Source organism: Platichthys flesus, chromosome 1 (genome assembly GCF_949316205.1).
Source record: "Platichthys flesus chromosome 1, fPlaFle2.1, whole genome shotgun sequence".
Lineage (NCBI taxonomy): Eukaryota > Metazoa > Chordata > Actinopteri > Pleuronectiformes > Pleuronectidae > Platichthys > Platichthys flesus.
In genome coordinates, this window is record NC_084945.1 from 7,458,789 (window position 1) to 7,473,647 (window position 14,859).

The 14,859-nt window shown below is 42.7% G+C and overlaps 1 protein-coding gene and 1 non-coding gene across 4 annotated transcripts; both read left to right on the plus strand.

Moving 5' to 3' along the window:
- The first annotated feature begins 307 nt into the window (after positions 1-307).
- Positions 308-14,542, plus strand: phka2 (phosphorylase kinase, alpha 2 (liver)). 3 transcript variants are annotated; one of them, XM_062411941.1, is made up of 32 exons: positions 308-584; positions 711-800; positions 2,346-2,504; positions 2,692-2,739; positions 3,098-3,266; positions 3,475-3,557; positions 3,988-4,068; positions 4,188-4,286; positions 4,378-4,524; positions 4,714-4,767; positions 4,857-4,979; positions 5,077-5,172; positions 5,455-5,562; positions 5,803-5,881; positions 6,088-6,222; positions 6,299-6,408; positions 6,545-6,689; positions 7,046-7,124; positions 7,225-7,379; positions 7,474-7,644; positions 8,103-8,212; positions 8,302-8,438; positions 8,526-8,688; positions 9,247-9,326; positions 9,420-9,498; positions 9,576-9,705; positions 9,883-9,984; positions 10,561-10,679; positions 10,936-10,959; positions 12,676-12,909; positions 12,999-13,199; positions 13,608-14,542. In XM_062411941.1, the coding sequence occupies exons 2-32, from the start codon at positions 723-725 to the stop codon at positions 13,779-13,781; spliced, it is 3,672 nt and encodes a 1,223-aa protein (XP_062267925.1). In that variant the 5' UTR covers positions 308-584; positions 711-722; the 3' UTR covers positions 13,782-14,542. The 3 variants fall into 3 exon arrangements, with proteins under 3 accessions (XP_062267925.1, XP_062267767.1, XP_062267844.1); XM_062411783.1 differs by lacking the exon at positions 10,936-10,959 and adding an exon at positions 11,365-11,418 and having other exon boundaries at positions 309-584; XM_062411860.1 differs by lacking the exon at positions 10,936-10,959 and adding an exon at positions 11,365-11,418 and having other exon boundaries at positions 309-800.
- Positions 10,283-10,370, plus strand: trnar-ucu (transfer RNA arginine (anticodon UCU)). Its single transcript is given in 2 exon segments — positions 10,283-10,319; positions 10,335-10,370. It is a non-coding gene; the product is annotated as a tRNA-Arg (tRNA).
- Positions 14,543-14,859: the final 317 nt, after the last annotated feature.

Consider the following 14,859-nt stretch of genomic DNA (forward strand, 5'->3'; position numbering starts at 1 on the left):
CTTCACTCGTCCCACAAAGGGGGGATTTGCTGTGATACAGCAGTGGAGTGGACAGTAACGTAATAACAAACATGCAATACATATAAATACAAGGGAATATGAGAAGCATAAAAATATAAATGGAATAGAGCTAATATTTACAGTGTAAACAGAATATAGACAGCATGATAATATATACAGTACAAATGATTACACATAAGCTATTGTATTATATAATAATACTAATACATGTGCATTGAACATCTATAACCACAGTTTAAAACCCCTTAAGTTGAAATGTAGAGGTCCTTTAGCGCCCCCTGTCGCCACCAAATCAAACAACAGGAACAAAGTGTATTGTTTTTCTCAGTATGGATGAACAGTTTGACACAGACGGTCTGTTGCTGTGACACGTCACGTCCTGTCCTCTCCAGGAATCGAACACTGTGACCGGAATCATCTGTGTGTGTGTTTGTGTTTGTGTTCATGTGTGTGTGCTTGTGCGAGCTTATCTCACAAACAGCTGGATGCTACTGGGCTAGCAGGCGTTAGCAGAGCTCCGGTCAGATCTGCGCTGCAGCACCGGGAGCTACGATCACTGCACGGTGGGTCAAGGAGTGTGTTCACACGCTGACAGGAGTGTAGTGCTGCAGAGACGTGCTCACCAGCGTGTGTGTTTATGCGTGGCTTTCTGTGTGTGTGTGCGTGCGTGTGGGTGTGTCGGTTTGCAGTGATCAGCGAGCATGAGGAGCCGCAGTAACTCAGGAGTGAGGCTGGATGGGTATGCCAGGCTGGTGCAGGAAACCATCCTGTGCCACCAGGTGAGTGTAGTCCAGGCAGAGACACACACACACAGACACACATATACACACCTATAGCCCCTCACCTTAATCCTTACCATCCAAACGAAATGCCTTACCCTAACCTAAGCCCAATTCTTACCTTAAAACCAAGTCTTAATCCTCAAATGTCAACACACAAACACACACATGCTGCACCGCTAACCAAACCCATGTTATTTCGCTCTACATCATTTGATTCATCTCTAATTTGTTAGAAATTTGCTCCACTAAAATACAACGCCCACAGCTGCTCCATCCAACTCCAGTTGTGCAACCCGTGGTCGTTATACACAGAGACTCAGAATTTAGCGTTAAGACCACAACTGTTTTAGGTCATAGAGCAACTGCAAGGCTGCAACTTACAAACATGACTTCTCCGATCCATTATCATCCTTACAAATCAAAAGATTGCTGATTTTTTTCTATTTTTTTTTTTTATATCATCATTATTGCTATCATTATTTCCTGGACAGATTGTTGTCCAGTCAGCAGTTTTATATCCACAGATGTTGAGATTCTATAATAAAATTCTTTGAAACTAGCAGATGTCCACTTGTTAGATGTTGTGGGCACTGCATCAAATTAATCAATTACTTATTTCCGCTTAAGTGTTCTGTTTTTGTTTTCTGTCTCTTTGTGGAAATAATGAAACTGTATGCAAATAATTATTCTCCTTGGCCTCTCATACGGTTTAACCGGCTATCAGAGGACAAATATCAATGGGTACACATCCTGGATTGGAAATCTTAACAGCATAAGATTCATGGATTTGCTTCACAGTACAATGATGTTCCAAAAGTGAAAGCAACACTTAACAATTCTTAAGCACATTCGTTTGAGAATAAAGTACATATGTATCTGAATTACGACTATGTAACGCTCAGTCTGTCTGATATGCAAGTTAAAGTACAAGTACTTGACCTTCAGCTCAGAATGCTTTCTTTCCACCACTGATTTTCATATATTTGTGATCCTCCATCTTTTCCTGATGTTTTGTGGTCTCTATAAGTTCAGGTTCCGATTCAACCAGACTGAGCTGCATAGAAATAAACAAGGCGTGTCCAAAGTTCAGCCCCTGTAATAGACTGAGGACTGGAGGACTATGCAGCTTTATCAGTGTCAACAACCCTGTGACCCACAGCTCCCACGGCTGATAGGAAACAGGGCCGGCTTTTCTTAGAAAGCATCTGTATGAAGAACTGTAGGTGGACCCTTTTGGCTGTGGGAAGTCTTGAATTAGCATTTTTTAATTTTTGTGATGATGGTTTTATGGACAAAATTATATATCTGTTAAAAATGATGAGCAGTGGCTGTAAAGTAGTTTTCCACAAGTGTTTTTTAAACCCTGTGGAGTTTATTCAGGTGGTGAGGAGAACCCACCAGAGAGGCAAATATATCTAGGAACATTTTCATTAATTGTCCGACCTTCTCTGATCTGAATTTCAGAAGCTGATCAGTAGAAAGACAGTTGCTCACCCTGTCATGGCTGTAAATTAAGCATGCATGTGCGTGCTTGTGTTTCAGAACCCAGTGACGGGTCTTCTCCCCGCCAGTACCCAGAAGAAGGATGCCTGGGTGAGGGACAACGTGTACAGTGTCCTGGCTGTGTGGGGGCTGGGCATGGCCTACCGCAAGAATGCAGACCGCGATGAAGACAAGGCCAAAGCCTACGAACTGGAGCAGGTGTGGTTGTGACGGAGAGATTTGATAGATTTATCGATTAATAGCAAATCTATAAATTGAATACATTGTTTGTTAACGTAGTAATACAAATGATGAAATTTGACTCAGTTTGGTTTAATAATACAAAACAGAAGTATTTGTTATACATTTCGCTGTTCGCTGATGAGATGCTGTTGTTGCCTTGCAGAGTGTGGTGAAACTGATGCAGGGTCTGCTACAGTGCATGATGAGACAGGTACGTCACGGCGCCGCACATTCATTTGGGTGTGCTAACAGAAACGTCACGTGGTGGCGGGAGATCCACTCATCCAGTGTTCATGTTCTGAGAAACCTCAGCTTGTTATCTGGGGCACTTTGGTATTTAAACAAGAGTGATTCATGTGAACAGCTCAACCTTGTGTCTGGACACAGTCAGTTTCTATTTGCACTGGCAGGTCAAACTATGTTGTTGATCAGAAAAATAAACTAATGATTATCAATATGTTTCTGATTTAGGTGGTCTGCTGTAGGGATATTTATATTTATTTAGTGGAAATTTAGCACCACTGAGTTCTCTGTTGGTATTTGCATTCATACGTTCATTTGCTTTTCAGGTGGCCAAGGTGGAAAAGTTCAAACACACCCAGAGCACAAACGACTGCTTGCACGCCAAATACGACACCACCACCTGTGCCACGGTGGTGGGGGATGACCAGTGGGGGCATCTGCAGGTGGATGCCACCTCCATTTACCTGCTGATGCTGGCTCAGATGACAGCGTCAGGTACGGCAGTGATGCAAAGCTTTGCCCTTTCTCTGTGTGTTTTGCTAAATCTTTTTTTATAAAGGTGTCACACATACTGTAGGGATAGATTCATTTCTGGCTACACTACTGGCTCTCAAGAGGGACTATCTGAATATCCAAAACACAATTTTAATGCAAGCGGCACTGAACATGAGTTGGCTGCTGAGTGTGTGTCGTTATTGTGCAGGTCTCCGTATCATCTCAAACCTGGATGAGGTGGCCTTTATCCAAAACTTGGTCTTCTACATAGAAGCTGCCTACAAAGTGGCGGTGAGTAAGATTCAGGTTTGGGGGAGGGTTTGCGAGAGAGCAAGAGTTTGTGGATGAGAAAATGATCAGAGTGAAACATCTGAAACAACCAATTCAAGAGTTGAATTGTGGGTAATGTATGAACCATGGTTTTATCAAATGGTAAATGGTGTATATTTATATGAGAAGGGACAATTTGGGGTTCAGTATCTTGCCCAATACTTCGACATGCAGGGCAGACTGGGATTGAACCGCTAACCACCTGGTTTAAGGACAGCCGCAAAGAAGTAGGAATGCATAGATTAAATATAAGTTGACATCGCTGGTATATGCTACATCGATATATATAAACTCTCCATCATGTATCTGACAGTGAATGTAGTGCAACGCTAAGCGAATGGAGTCCTCTTTTAAATTGAAATTAAGTCATTACTTTTTTTTCCTCCTGCAGGATTATGGGATGTGGGAGCGCGGTGACAAGACCAATCAGGGCATTCCCGAGCTAAATGGCAGCTCCATAGGAATGGCTAAGGTACAGCAGAGTTGATTTATCATTGTCAGTGTTCATTATTCACAGTTTAATAAACACAAGTAGAAAGTGCTGTGTAAAATGCTTATTGCTGCCTGTGGTTGGGGATGGGGGTGTTGCAGGCTGCTCTGGAGGCCATAGACGAGCTGGATCTCTTCGGTGCTCACGGAGGACCGAAGTCAGTCATCCATGTTTTGCCGGATGAAGTGGAACATTGTCAGGTACCTCTGAATTTCCCTCAAGCCTTCTCAGTATCATGGACTGCTCATCTTCTTTTTATTCTGCTCAGCTTGTCGGTGTGATTTCCCTCAGTCCATCCTCTGCTCAATGCTGCCAAGAGCTTCCACTTCCAAGGAGATCGACGCCGGTCTTCTGTCGGTCATTTCCTACCCGGCTTTTGCCGTGGAGGACGCTGATCTGGTGGCCATCACCAAGTCAGAAATCATAAGCAAACTGCAGGTACAGTCTCAGATGGATAAACTCGAATCATATGTGGTGGACAACAATAGAAACAGAACACAACTCAGCATTTTTACAATATAAATGTCCTTGTATGTACAGTCAGTAGGCAATTTTATACTAACAAATCACAGACTGCGTACAGTACATGTCAGTCTGAAATCTTACGTTCTTTGGTGTCATTGTCAGGGTCGGTTCGGCTGCTGCCGCTTCATCAGGGATGGATACCGTTGTCCTAAAGAGGTGAGATGTTCTGAGTGTAAGGTTTTTTAAGTCAACTGTGTGTAGTATAATTTGAGCTGGAAGGTTTATGTTCCCTGCTGTTGTTTCAGGATCCCACTCGGCTGCACTACGATCCTGCAGAGCTCAAACTGTTTGAGAACATCGAATGTGAATGGCCTGTTTTCTGGACGTACCTCATCCTGGACGGAATCTTTACCGGAGACCAAGTACAGGTGATAAAATGAAGTGCACCCGTCCACGTAATGTTTCTTCTGTGTGCGCACACAAGTATGCAGACAACTTACTGGACTCGACTTGTACATTTCACAGGTCCAGGAGTACCGGGAGGCCCTGGAGGGCATTCTGATCAGAGGGAAAAACGGCATCAAACTTGTGCCTGAACTTTATTCTGTACCAAGCGACAAGGTATCACATCTCCTGTGTGCAGCACCAGAAACATGTTTTTACATTGTGTTTTTCTCAGTGATGCTGGAGGTCAGTTTACACCATACTTAAATGGCCAACAACATTTGACAACAGTGTTATATCATTTCACACAACAACAGACAACAAACTCCAACTTATTGTATCTCAAAGCAGTAAAGCTCCGTATTCAGGGGACGCTAAAAGTCTTACAGTCACATCTGCACCACTGTACCTGTATAATCAAGCATTCAAAGAAGAATGAGCACATTGTCCCTCTGACAGGTGGAGGAGGAGTGCAGCAATCCTCACTCGGTGGACAGGGTGGCCATGGGGCAGCTGCCGCACATGTGGGGACAGTCCCTCTACATCTTGAGTTCTCTTCTGGCTGAGGTATTCACACGTTACTCTAAGTGGACCGCTTCACATCTGCACAAGCACCTGTTTTACTTTGACTCACAAATCAGGGATAAACTGGATTTTTAATTGTACAAATGAGGAAAAAGGGCGTTGATAGAAGATGTTCTCAGTATACAGTTGAAGCACTACACACCAAATCTCCTATCGCAAGCTACCTCTGCCTTCGCCTTCCCCGTCATGATTAACCATCTCTCTGTCTGTTTCTACTCCAAGGGTTTTTTAGCACCCGGAGAGATAGACCCCCTGAACAGGAGATTCTCCACAAACTTCAAGCCAGATGTTGTCGTGCAAGGTTGGTGATCGATGCATAGTTGTGTCAGAAGTTCAGATTTACCACCTTTAGTGTCTACTTACCACTCAACTTGTTTCTTTCCTATTAGAGAATTGTGTGAAATGTGGTCATATTTAACTTGTAAATTAAGGCACAAAACATCCAAACGTTTGTGCCAAATTGGAAGAATCTCCCTCAAGATCTTTTCTTCTTTTTCTTTCTTTCAGTTTGCGTTCTGGCCGAGTCGGATGCGATCCAGGAGCTGTTAAGTGATCACGGGATAACGGTCCAGACGATGTCAGAGGTTCTGCCCATCAGGGTCATGCCTGCTCGCATCCTGAGCCATGTCTACGTCAAACTGGGTAAATAAGCACAAAGCGCTCGTTTTCTTAGTCAATATGTTTATGTTCGTAGTGACGTCATGTGTCGTTATCACAGGAAACTGCAAGAAACTGGATTTGGGTGGAAGGCCCTACAGACACATCGGCGTTCTGGGGACATCCAAATTCTACGAGATCCGAAATTGCTTCTATATATTCACCCCCCAGGTAAAACTAGCATAATATGTTCAAAATCAAAACAACGAAGCTATATAGATTGAGTCGGTGATGAATTCTAACCTATGATACTTTGGTTTCTCTCTCTCCGCCTGTTCTGTTCTTCTTTTGTGTTCTCACCGTCCAGTTTCTGGATCAGCATCATTTCTACCTGGCACTGGACAACCAGATGATTGTGGAGATGTTACGAACAGAGCTGGCCTATCTCTCCTCTTGCTGGAGGATGACGGGACGACCCACGCTCACTTTCCCCATCACCCGCACTATGCTGGGTAATGAGAATATCAGCCAAAATGCTAAAGAGGTCACAGGGGATTTTATGTTGCAATACTTTGAATGACCACTGGGACAAGTTGGCAGCCAGGTTGAGTAGCAGTAGTGTATCCACCCATAGACAGACCCATAAATAGTCGTAGACTCTAGATTTTGTTGTACAGATTTGAAACATAGATTTAGATTTAATGGAATTGCTGATGTGTGAAACCTTCTTGAGTTTAATTTTAAATGGCAGTGTGCAGTACCTGGGTATGAAGCTGTGATCATGAAGATAGACACTTAGTATTCCCATGTGGCCATTTTTGTCAACTGATCTTTGTACACTGACAACTTCTTTACTCTTTACGTCCAGTTGAAGATGGGGATGCGATTGATCCGTGTATCCTAGCAACCCTCAGGAAACTACAGGATGGTTATTTTTCCGGCGCGAGGTCTGTTTCCATCTGTAACACAACATCACACAATTACTGTAAACAGAAAATGTGCTTCTACATGTGTGTTGTGGTCTTTTTCTTGTGGATGTTACGACAGGGTGCAGATGTCTGACCTCTCCAGTTTCCAGACCACTTCCTTCCACACTCGCCTCAGCTTCCTGGATGAAGAGAACGATGACAGCTTACTCGAAGATGAAGACCAGGAGGACTATGGAGACGAATATGGAGAATATTCCAAATGTGGGCCCTCAGGTAGTGTTAAAGAAAGTGTGTGTTTCTTGCAGTCGTATTTGATTAATTGAAGTTGAACTGTGTATAATTGTGGTGTGTTTGTATTTAACTCCAGAGGGCTCAGACGACATGTTTGAGCAGTACCTCACGCAGCTCCTCCACAGCACCAACACCAAGAGCCACCTCCCTCCCATCCAGAGGGGCCAGCACCATGTCTTCAGTGCAGAACACACAACAAGAGACATCCTGTCTCTTATGGCCCAGGTCCAGGGCCTAAACTTACCCAGTGAGTCATCCTATAAAAACTTGGATGCTGGTGCACATACCTGGGATGAGGTTCTGATATCAAAGCCACTGTATTTTAATCAGTAAGGGATACAAACACATTTTCCTTTTGAAATAGTGACAAAAGTTCACAAAACACAAGTTTGCCACTTTATTATTTGCTTCAGTAGCTGGTTGCACACAGATTTATTAGATAAATATTTTATTAAGAGTAGAGCAGTTGTCCTCTAACCAGAAGGTCTGCAGGTTTATCCCAGTCTCCTTATTTTGATCAGGGGTGGATTTAAAGGAGAACAGAGCAGAAAAGTACCACTGTACCACCTAGGAGCCATGAATCCATGTGTACAATACAAAATCCAAACACAAAATCTCAAAGGCTCTATTTAGATAGATATAATACTGACTTACACAATGTGAGTACAACAGAATTTAATGTTTTTTGGCGTGTGTGTGCTTCAGAGTCCACCATGTACCTGCCTGTGGCTCCTTTCAAGAGCAAACACCGCAGGTCTCTGAACCTCCTCGTGGTTCCTCATCCTCAGCACGGCTCACATGCAAAGCAGCACAAGGTGAGTGCAGCAGATTCTTCATCGAGCAAACCCGTGTCTGTCGTGACTTCATTTTGGAGCTGAGGTGTCACACTCTCATCCCTCACAAGCCCCACAGCGTCGCTGATCTGCACCTGCCTCGAGACGCTCAGGGCAACACAGACTTTGCGTCGTTGGCGAGGCAGCTGAAGGAGTGCCCCACTCTGCAGGACCAGGCGGACATCCTCTACATTCTCTATGTGATGAAGTACGGACATGGAGAGAAGTGTGCACACACTGATTAAAGGAAGCTTATGTCCCACCTGAACAATGTGGTTTTTCTTCTCATGACCAGAGGGGCTGATTGGCTGGTGGAGCTGTCAGGTCCGGGGCAGGGCGGGATGAGCGTGCGTTCTCTGTTGGAAGAGCTCTATGTTCAGGCTGGAGCCTCTAAAGAGTGGGGTCTCATCAGATACATCTCTGGAATACTACGCAAGAGAGTGGAGGTCCTCGCAGAGGTCAGTGACGAGTCATTGTGGCCAGAGGCCTCGTGTTTTCAGGTCTTCCATCCGTACTGTTGTTGTGAACACAAAACTTCAAGCTTAGTGCACTTGGACTCAAAGATGAACGATAAGAAGTTGGTGGTTGTAGGTCAAAGGTCAAGATAACGGCAACCTCGGAAAACAATCTTTTGCCCTGTGAGCGCATTTTTTGAAAAACACATCAAGAGAATTATTGCATTTTTGGCAAAAATACTCATTTGGCTAAACTGATTAGATTTGGGTGGTCAAAGGTCAAAGGTGAAGGTCATAGTGGCCTCAAAAACATGTTTTTATCCTCTTTAACATGATACCTCAAGAATCCATGTTTTGACCTGTCACTTGGACTCAAAGAGTTTAAAGGAGGTTAAAGATATGTTCTCATAACTCCACATTAAATCTATCTAAACAGTTGAGGGACAGAGGAAGTCAGAGCCTACACGCCATACCTATATGTTCTGCTGCTGCGATAAACACGCCAAACGTGAGTTCTCTGTTCCTAATCTCACTCCCCCTTGATGTGTCTCTGTTCCTCAGGCCTGCACGGATCTGATCTCCCATCACAAGCAGCTGACTGTGGGTCTTCCTCCTGAACCCAGAGAAAGAGTCATCGCAGTGTAAGTCCTGGTAACAGGTGTCTGAAGTTATTTAGTGCTCACGTTATTTAACACACAATAACTTAACTGTTCCTCCTCGCTCTTTCCTCTCAGGCCACTTCCTCCAGAGGAGTTGAACACACTCATCTATGAGGCCAGTGGTCAGGACATCAGTGTAGCTGTACTCACTCAGGTACGTCTGTAGCCTTTTGGACCAACACGTAATTTTATATGACGTTGATCTTACACCTGTGCATGTTTGTCATACAGGAAATCATGGTTTATCTCGCCATGTACGTGCGCTCCCAGCCTGCTCTGTTCGGGGACATGCTTCGGCTCAGGATTGGACTCATCATGCAAGTGATGGCCACTGAGCTGGCCCGCAGCCTGCACTGCTCTGGTAGGAGAACTAAGATTGTTTATGCACCACAGGTCGAACTTTTCCTTATCGAGGTCACACATTATGCAACTTAGACTAGAAAATTGCAATATAAATGAAGTTAATTATTATTAGTACTACTACTAACAACCGTGAACACAAAGAGTAAACATGAAAAACCGTATCACTCTTTTCTAGGGGAGGAGGCATCGGAGAGTCTGATGAGTCTGAGTCCGTTCGGCATGAAGAGTCTCCTGCATCACATCCTCAGTGGCAAAGAGTTCGGGGTGGAGAGGAGCGGTGAGTTTCACCTTTTTCTCTGTCTCTCTTTGGGTCAGTTGCATTAGTGGGCATTGGTTAAAAAATTAGATTTAAGTCGGAAGTTTAAGAGAAGAAAATAGAACATGAAAAAGTGTTAATGAGCCACAAAGACATATTTAAGTCGGCTCCAGTGCACTGGACAGACTGATACTGCCGTCACCTGACCCCCACATTCAGCTCTATATATATATACATGTATATATATATGGAGCTGTGGTATGCCATTTCAAAGCATTTGGGAATATGGTCGGCTCTGTGTGTGTGTGTCCATGTGTGAGGCTCTGTGGCGCAATGGATAGCGCGTTGGACTTCTAGGGAATACCAAAGGCATTCAAAGGTTGTGGGTTCGAGTCCCACCAGAGTCGACCGATATTTTTATCAGGTGAGACTGGTCTATTTGATCCGGTTGTTTTCTCAAACTTTAAAAAGTGCCGTCACTGGGCACAACGCCAGATTCCACCCCCAAAATTACAGTTAGAAGTGGCAGTATGTAGGGAATTCATCTGTACTACATGATGGTGTTCTTTTCTCTTTTTTTTTTTGTCTGTTCATCAGTGCGCCCCATCCAGTCTACAGCCACGAGTCCGGCCATCTCCATCCATGAACTCGGCCACACTGGTGCCACCAAGACTGAACGCACAGGAATACACAAACTGAAGAGTGAGATAAAACAGGTGGGAGACACAAGTCTGTCTATCTATCTTTCCATCCATGCATGCATCCATCCATCCATCCATCCATCCATCCATCCATCCATCCATCCATCCATCCATCCATCTATCTATCTATCTATCTATCTATCTATCTATCTATCTATCTATCTATCTATCTATCTATATATCTATCTATCTATCTATCTATCTATCTATCTATCTATCTATCTATCTGTCGGTCTATCTATCTATAACAGTGTTGTGTTTTTGGTTACAGCTGGATGGCTCTCGGCCGCTCAGTGTGGGTTGAATTTGATCATTTCTAGCATGGGACTGTTTGTAACGTCTTCCTCGACGACCGCCTTCCGCCTAAATCCTTTTCATAAAGCCATTTTGTGAGCCACAGCGCCCTCATTGCTCGAACGTCTTCCACTTCAGTAGGAAAACATGCTTCGCTTCTCTGATTTGTATTTTTGTAGAAGAGTGTTAAACTAATGTTTTTTTCAATTTCATGAGCTCGTGAAAGTATTCACCTTTGAGTTGTCATTTGTTTGTCTCATTATTGTTTTACTATCTTGTAAAGGTATTTTCACTTCACAGATGGAAACATTATGCTGCTGTACGGCTGCAGCGTGATCATGACTGTAGTGTGAGAACCATGTGTCCCATCTCAAACTGCTCTCTGTCATCTGTCATCCATGTGTAGATCATCAGCGGGGGTCTTTCCTTAAGTAGCAATGTCACCTCTCCTCGCTCCACGGTAAACCATTCCACCTCATCTGCTTCAAAAGATCTGGCTTTGTTCTGCACTGGGTGGGCCGCTGTAGTTAGAATTTATTTATGTTTTTTATTTATATTAAGTCACTTAGACATTCTGCATGTGAGGACAACATTGGTGGTATTTTATCTTTTTTATTAAGACCAGTCTAAATAGACAAAAATCAGCCATTAATATAATCTTCTAACAAGTGTTATCAATTTTGTCAAAGTACTGATGTAGCTTGAGTCAGTGGCACAAAACTCCATCAATATTTATAAATACACACCCACAGAAAAAATGGTGTTTACCACCTTAAACATTTTTTTTTATCAGTTTGTTCAGTTCAAGTTAACAAGCTATAGTAACGCAATTGTTAACTTTAATAAAAAAAAATATTAATTCATTTGAATGTAACTAAATAGTTATTATTCAAGTTTGTCAAACAAATATCTTTTCCTTCAGTGTTGGAAACAGTTATTGATCGCTACCTAATTCAGATCAGTTCAAAACAACTTAATTCTTCCCCAAAGGGCAGTTCTAAAGCAATGCTCACAGCTGGACTTGAACCAAGAACCTTCGCTATTATTCAACTAAATTCAGCAGCTTAATTTATAAAAAACAATTTGTAAACACTAACACACAGAATAACACCAGTCTTGTCTTCTAATGTGTCTGCTGCACTGTGTTGTAATGTCAAGCATGTCTGACTGCATGATCTGCCTGATAATAGAAAGTGTTAAAAAAATAATTGTATCTGCATTTGTGTGTGAGAGAGGGAGATGACTGACTTATTTACATGTATTTTGCTGCTACCAATGTACTGGGTTCGATTTAAACCAGTAGTAGGACACAATGTTAATGTCAGTCATAATCAGCAGTTGCTCTCTAGAATGTAAACAGGAATATAAATTGGATATTATATTAGCTCATGTAAATATCCTAATCAAAATAAGGTCTTATTCAGAATAAGATCAGCAGTTGGATGTTAATTGTTCTCTCTCTTTTATTTTAAAACATCAAAGTCTATTCATAGCTCCTGGGGAGTATGACTCTCCATGAAAAAAAAAATTGTAAATTCCCTCAAATGATGTCACTCGAGTCAAATTTCCGTTGGTTTGAAGAGAGAACATTTTCCTGCGTGGTGCAAACACTATGTTAAGAACACAGTTAAAATACATGGAGATAAGGTTGGTCCACTGTGCTGATGTGGTCCATTGAACAGGTTGTAACAGCATCTTTTCTGCTCTCCCGCCACAGCGTTGCAGCAGCCCGTCCACCCCCAGTGGAATCCTGTCCCCTGTGGGTCCCGGTCCATCTGACGGACAGCTACACTGGGAGGAGAGGCAAGGCCAGTGGCTGAGGAGACGCAGGCTGGACGGAGCTATCAACAGAGTACCAGTGGGATTCTACCAGAAGGTCTGGAAGATCCTGCAGAAGTGCCACGGCCTGTCAATAGATGGATATGTGCTGCCGTCTTCTACCACAAGAGAGGTAGCATCTCGCAGACATGCAGTTATAGATGGATTTACAATCTTCTAGGTGTGTGGTTGTGTATGTGTTTAATTCTGCTTTCTGTATAGATGACAGAAGGAGAGATCAAGTTTGCGGTGCAGGTGGAGTCTGTCCTGAACCATGTCCCTCAGCCAGAGTACCGGCAGCTGCTGGTGGAGACTGTGATGGTTCTCGGTTTGATCGCCGACGTGGATGTTGACAGCATCGGTGGCATCATCTATGTGGACCGCATCCTGCATTTGGCCAATGACCTCTTCCTCAATGACCAGGTTCTACTGCCAGCATCAGATACAGTTTTAAAGCATATTTATGCAGCCGTAATGTTGTTAGGCAATTCATCCACTAGAGGGCAGCACAGAGGTAGGGAAATGTACCTCTTAAGAAAGTCTTGTAACACATAGATGCATACAGTTTCGTTGTAAAATAATCGTTCAATAATTGCAATCGAGTGTAAAAGTCTGAATTATCCATGATTTGAAGTCTTATTGCCTAGCCCTACGCCCCCCCCCCACGATTTCCTGTGGTACTGCTCCATTTAATCCATTTAACCTCCAGATTAAATGATCGCAGAGTATGAACAGAAAGCTTGAGCCTCATTTATGCTGCCTTTACGTACAAATTAGGATTAGGTTTGAATGTATGTTTTTTGTTGACCTTTTCTTCCTCTACATCCACAGAAATCTCACAGCGCCTGTGATTATTTCCTCGAGAAGGACCCGGCGACTGGGATCTGCAACTTTTTTTACGATAGCGCCCCCAGTGGCAGCTTTGGAACCATGACGTATCTGTCCAAGGCGTCGATCACGTATGTGCAGGACTTCCTGCCAAGTTCCAGCTGCCTGATGCAGTGAACAAAAAGACAAGTGTCAACACAACTGTAAACACCTGGAGAGACGTTTCTATAACTAAAGTGTCAAGTGGACAAAGTCAGCAAAGCTTCTCATTATCAGCTCGTACAAGTCGTGAGATGCTTGTAAGTATTTACTCAATAAAAAGTCAGTAAACTCAGTAGCTTTAACACAATACTGTGAGATCCTAACCTAGTCAGCTGATTGCAAACCACTAGTTATATATTTGTTTTTTCTTCTTAAGTGTCCGGACTGTGAACGTGTTTATTATTTAAACATGCTTTACGGGACTCACTAACATGCGTTTTATTTAAACTGAAAATGGCAAAGATATAATTTCAGTGTTCTTGGTGTTGTGTGTGAGAATATTATATAAACAGTCTGATAGGTGAATATGTCATATGTCCGGTGGTAATCAGAGGAAGCATTTCTATAATTTCTGCACATTTCAATTCAGCCCCTGTTTTGTTTTTTAATAATATAATAATTAATAAATCTGTATCTATGCATACAAATGAACCCAAATCGTTTCCTCTGATACCTGCCAGGCTCTTTATAAGTCAGTGCTGATGATACTAAATTTTAACATGTATCTCTTTGAATGCCAGTGTGTTTTTGTCCTTGTGGAAGTGCATGATTGTCACCCCAAGTTTTTCTACTGATATGGCGACTAGACATATTTTATTCATTTGTGCACACTGAAGTTGGATTGTTTGTGGTATGTTTGGTTCGTGTTTGATAGAATACACAGTATTTTCTCTCTGTGTGTGAGTCGTATACAGTTAACTTGTGAAATATTTGAAACTCCTTCAATATAAAAACATATTTTTCCCTCATAAATCTATATTGTATTTAGACACAGTCAGATTTGAACTCAGGTGCCTCCCATCTGTCTCGGTCATCTTTAAAGTGCATGTACATTTTGACTGTTCTTTTTACACCTGACAATGCAAATCAGAGCAAAAACCAGGCGGTAACGCAGAAAGAACTTGAATAATTTGGATCAGCACCAAACTACAAATGTAAAATATCAGTCCCCTTAACATGCCTGATTTATTTCTTCAAGATCCACGAATAATTA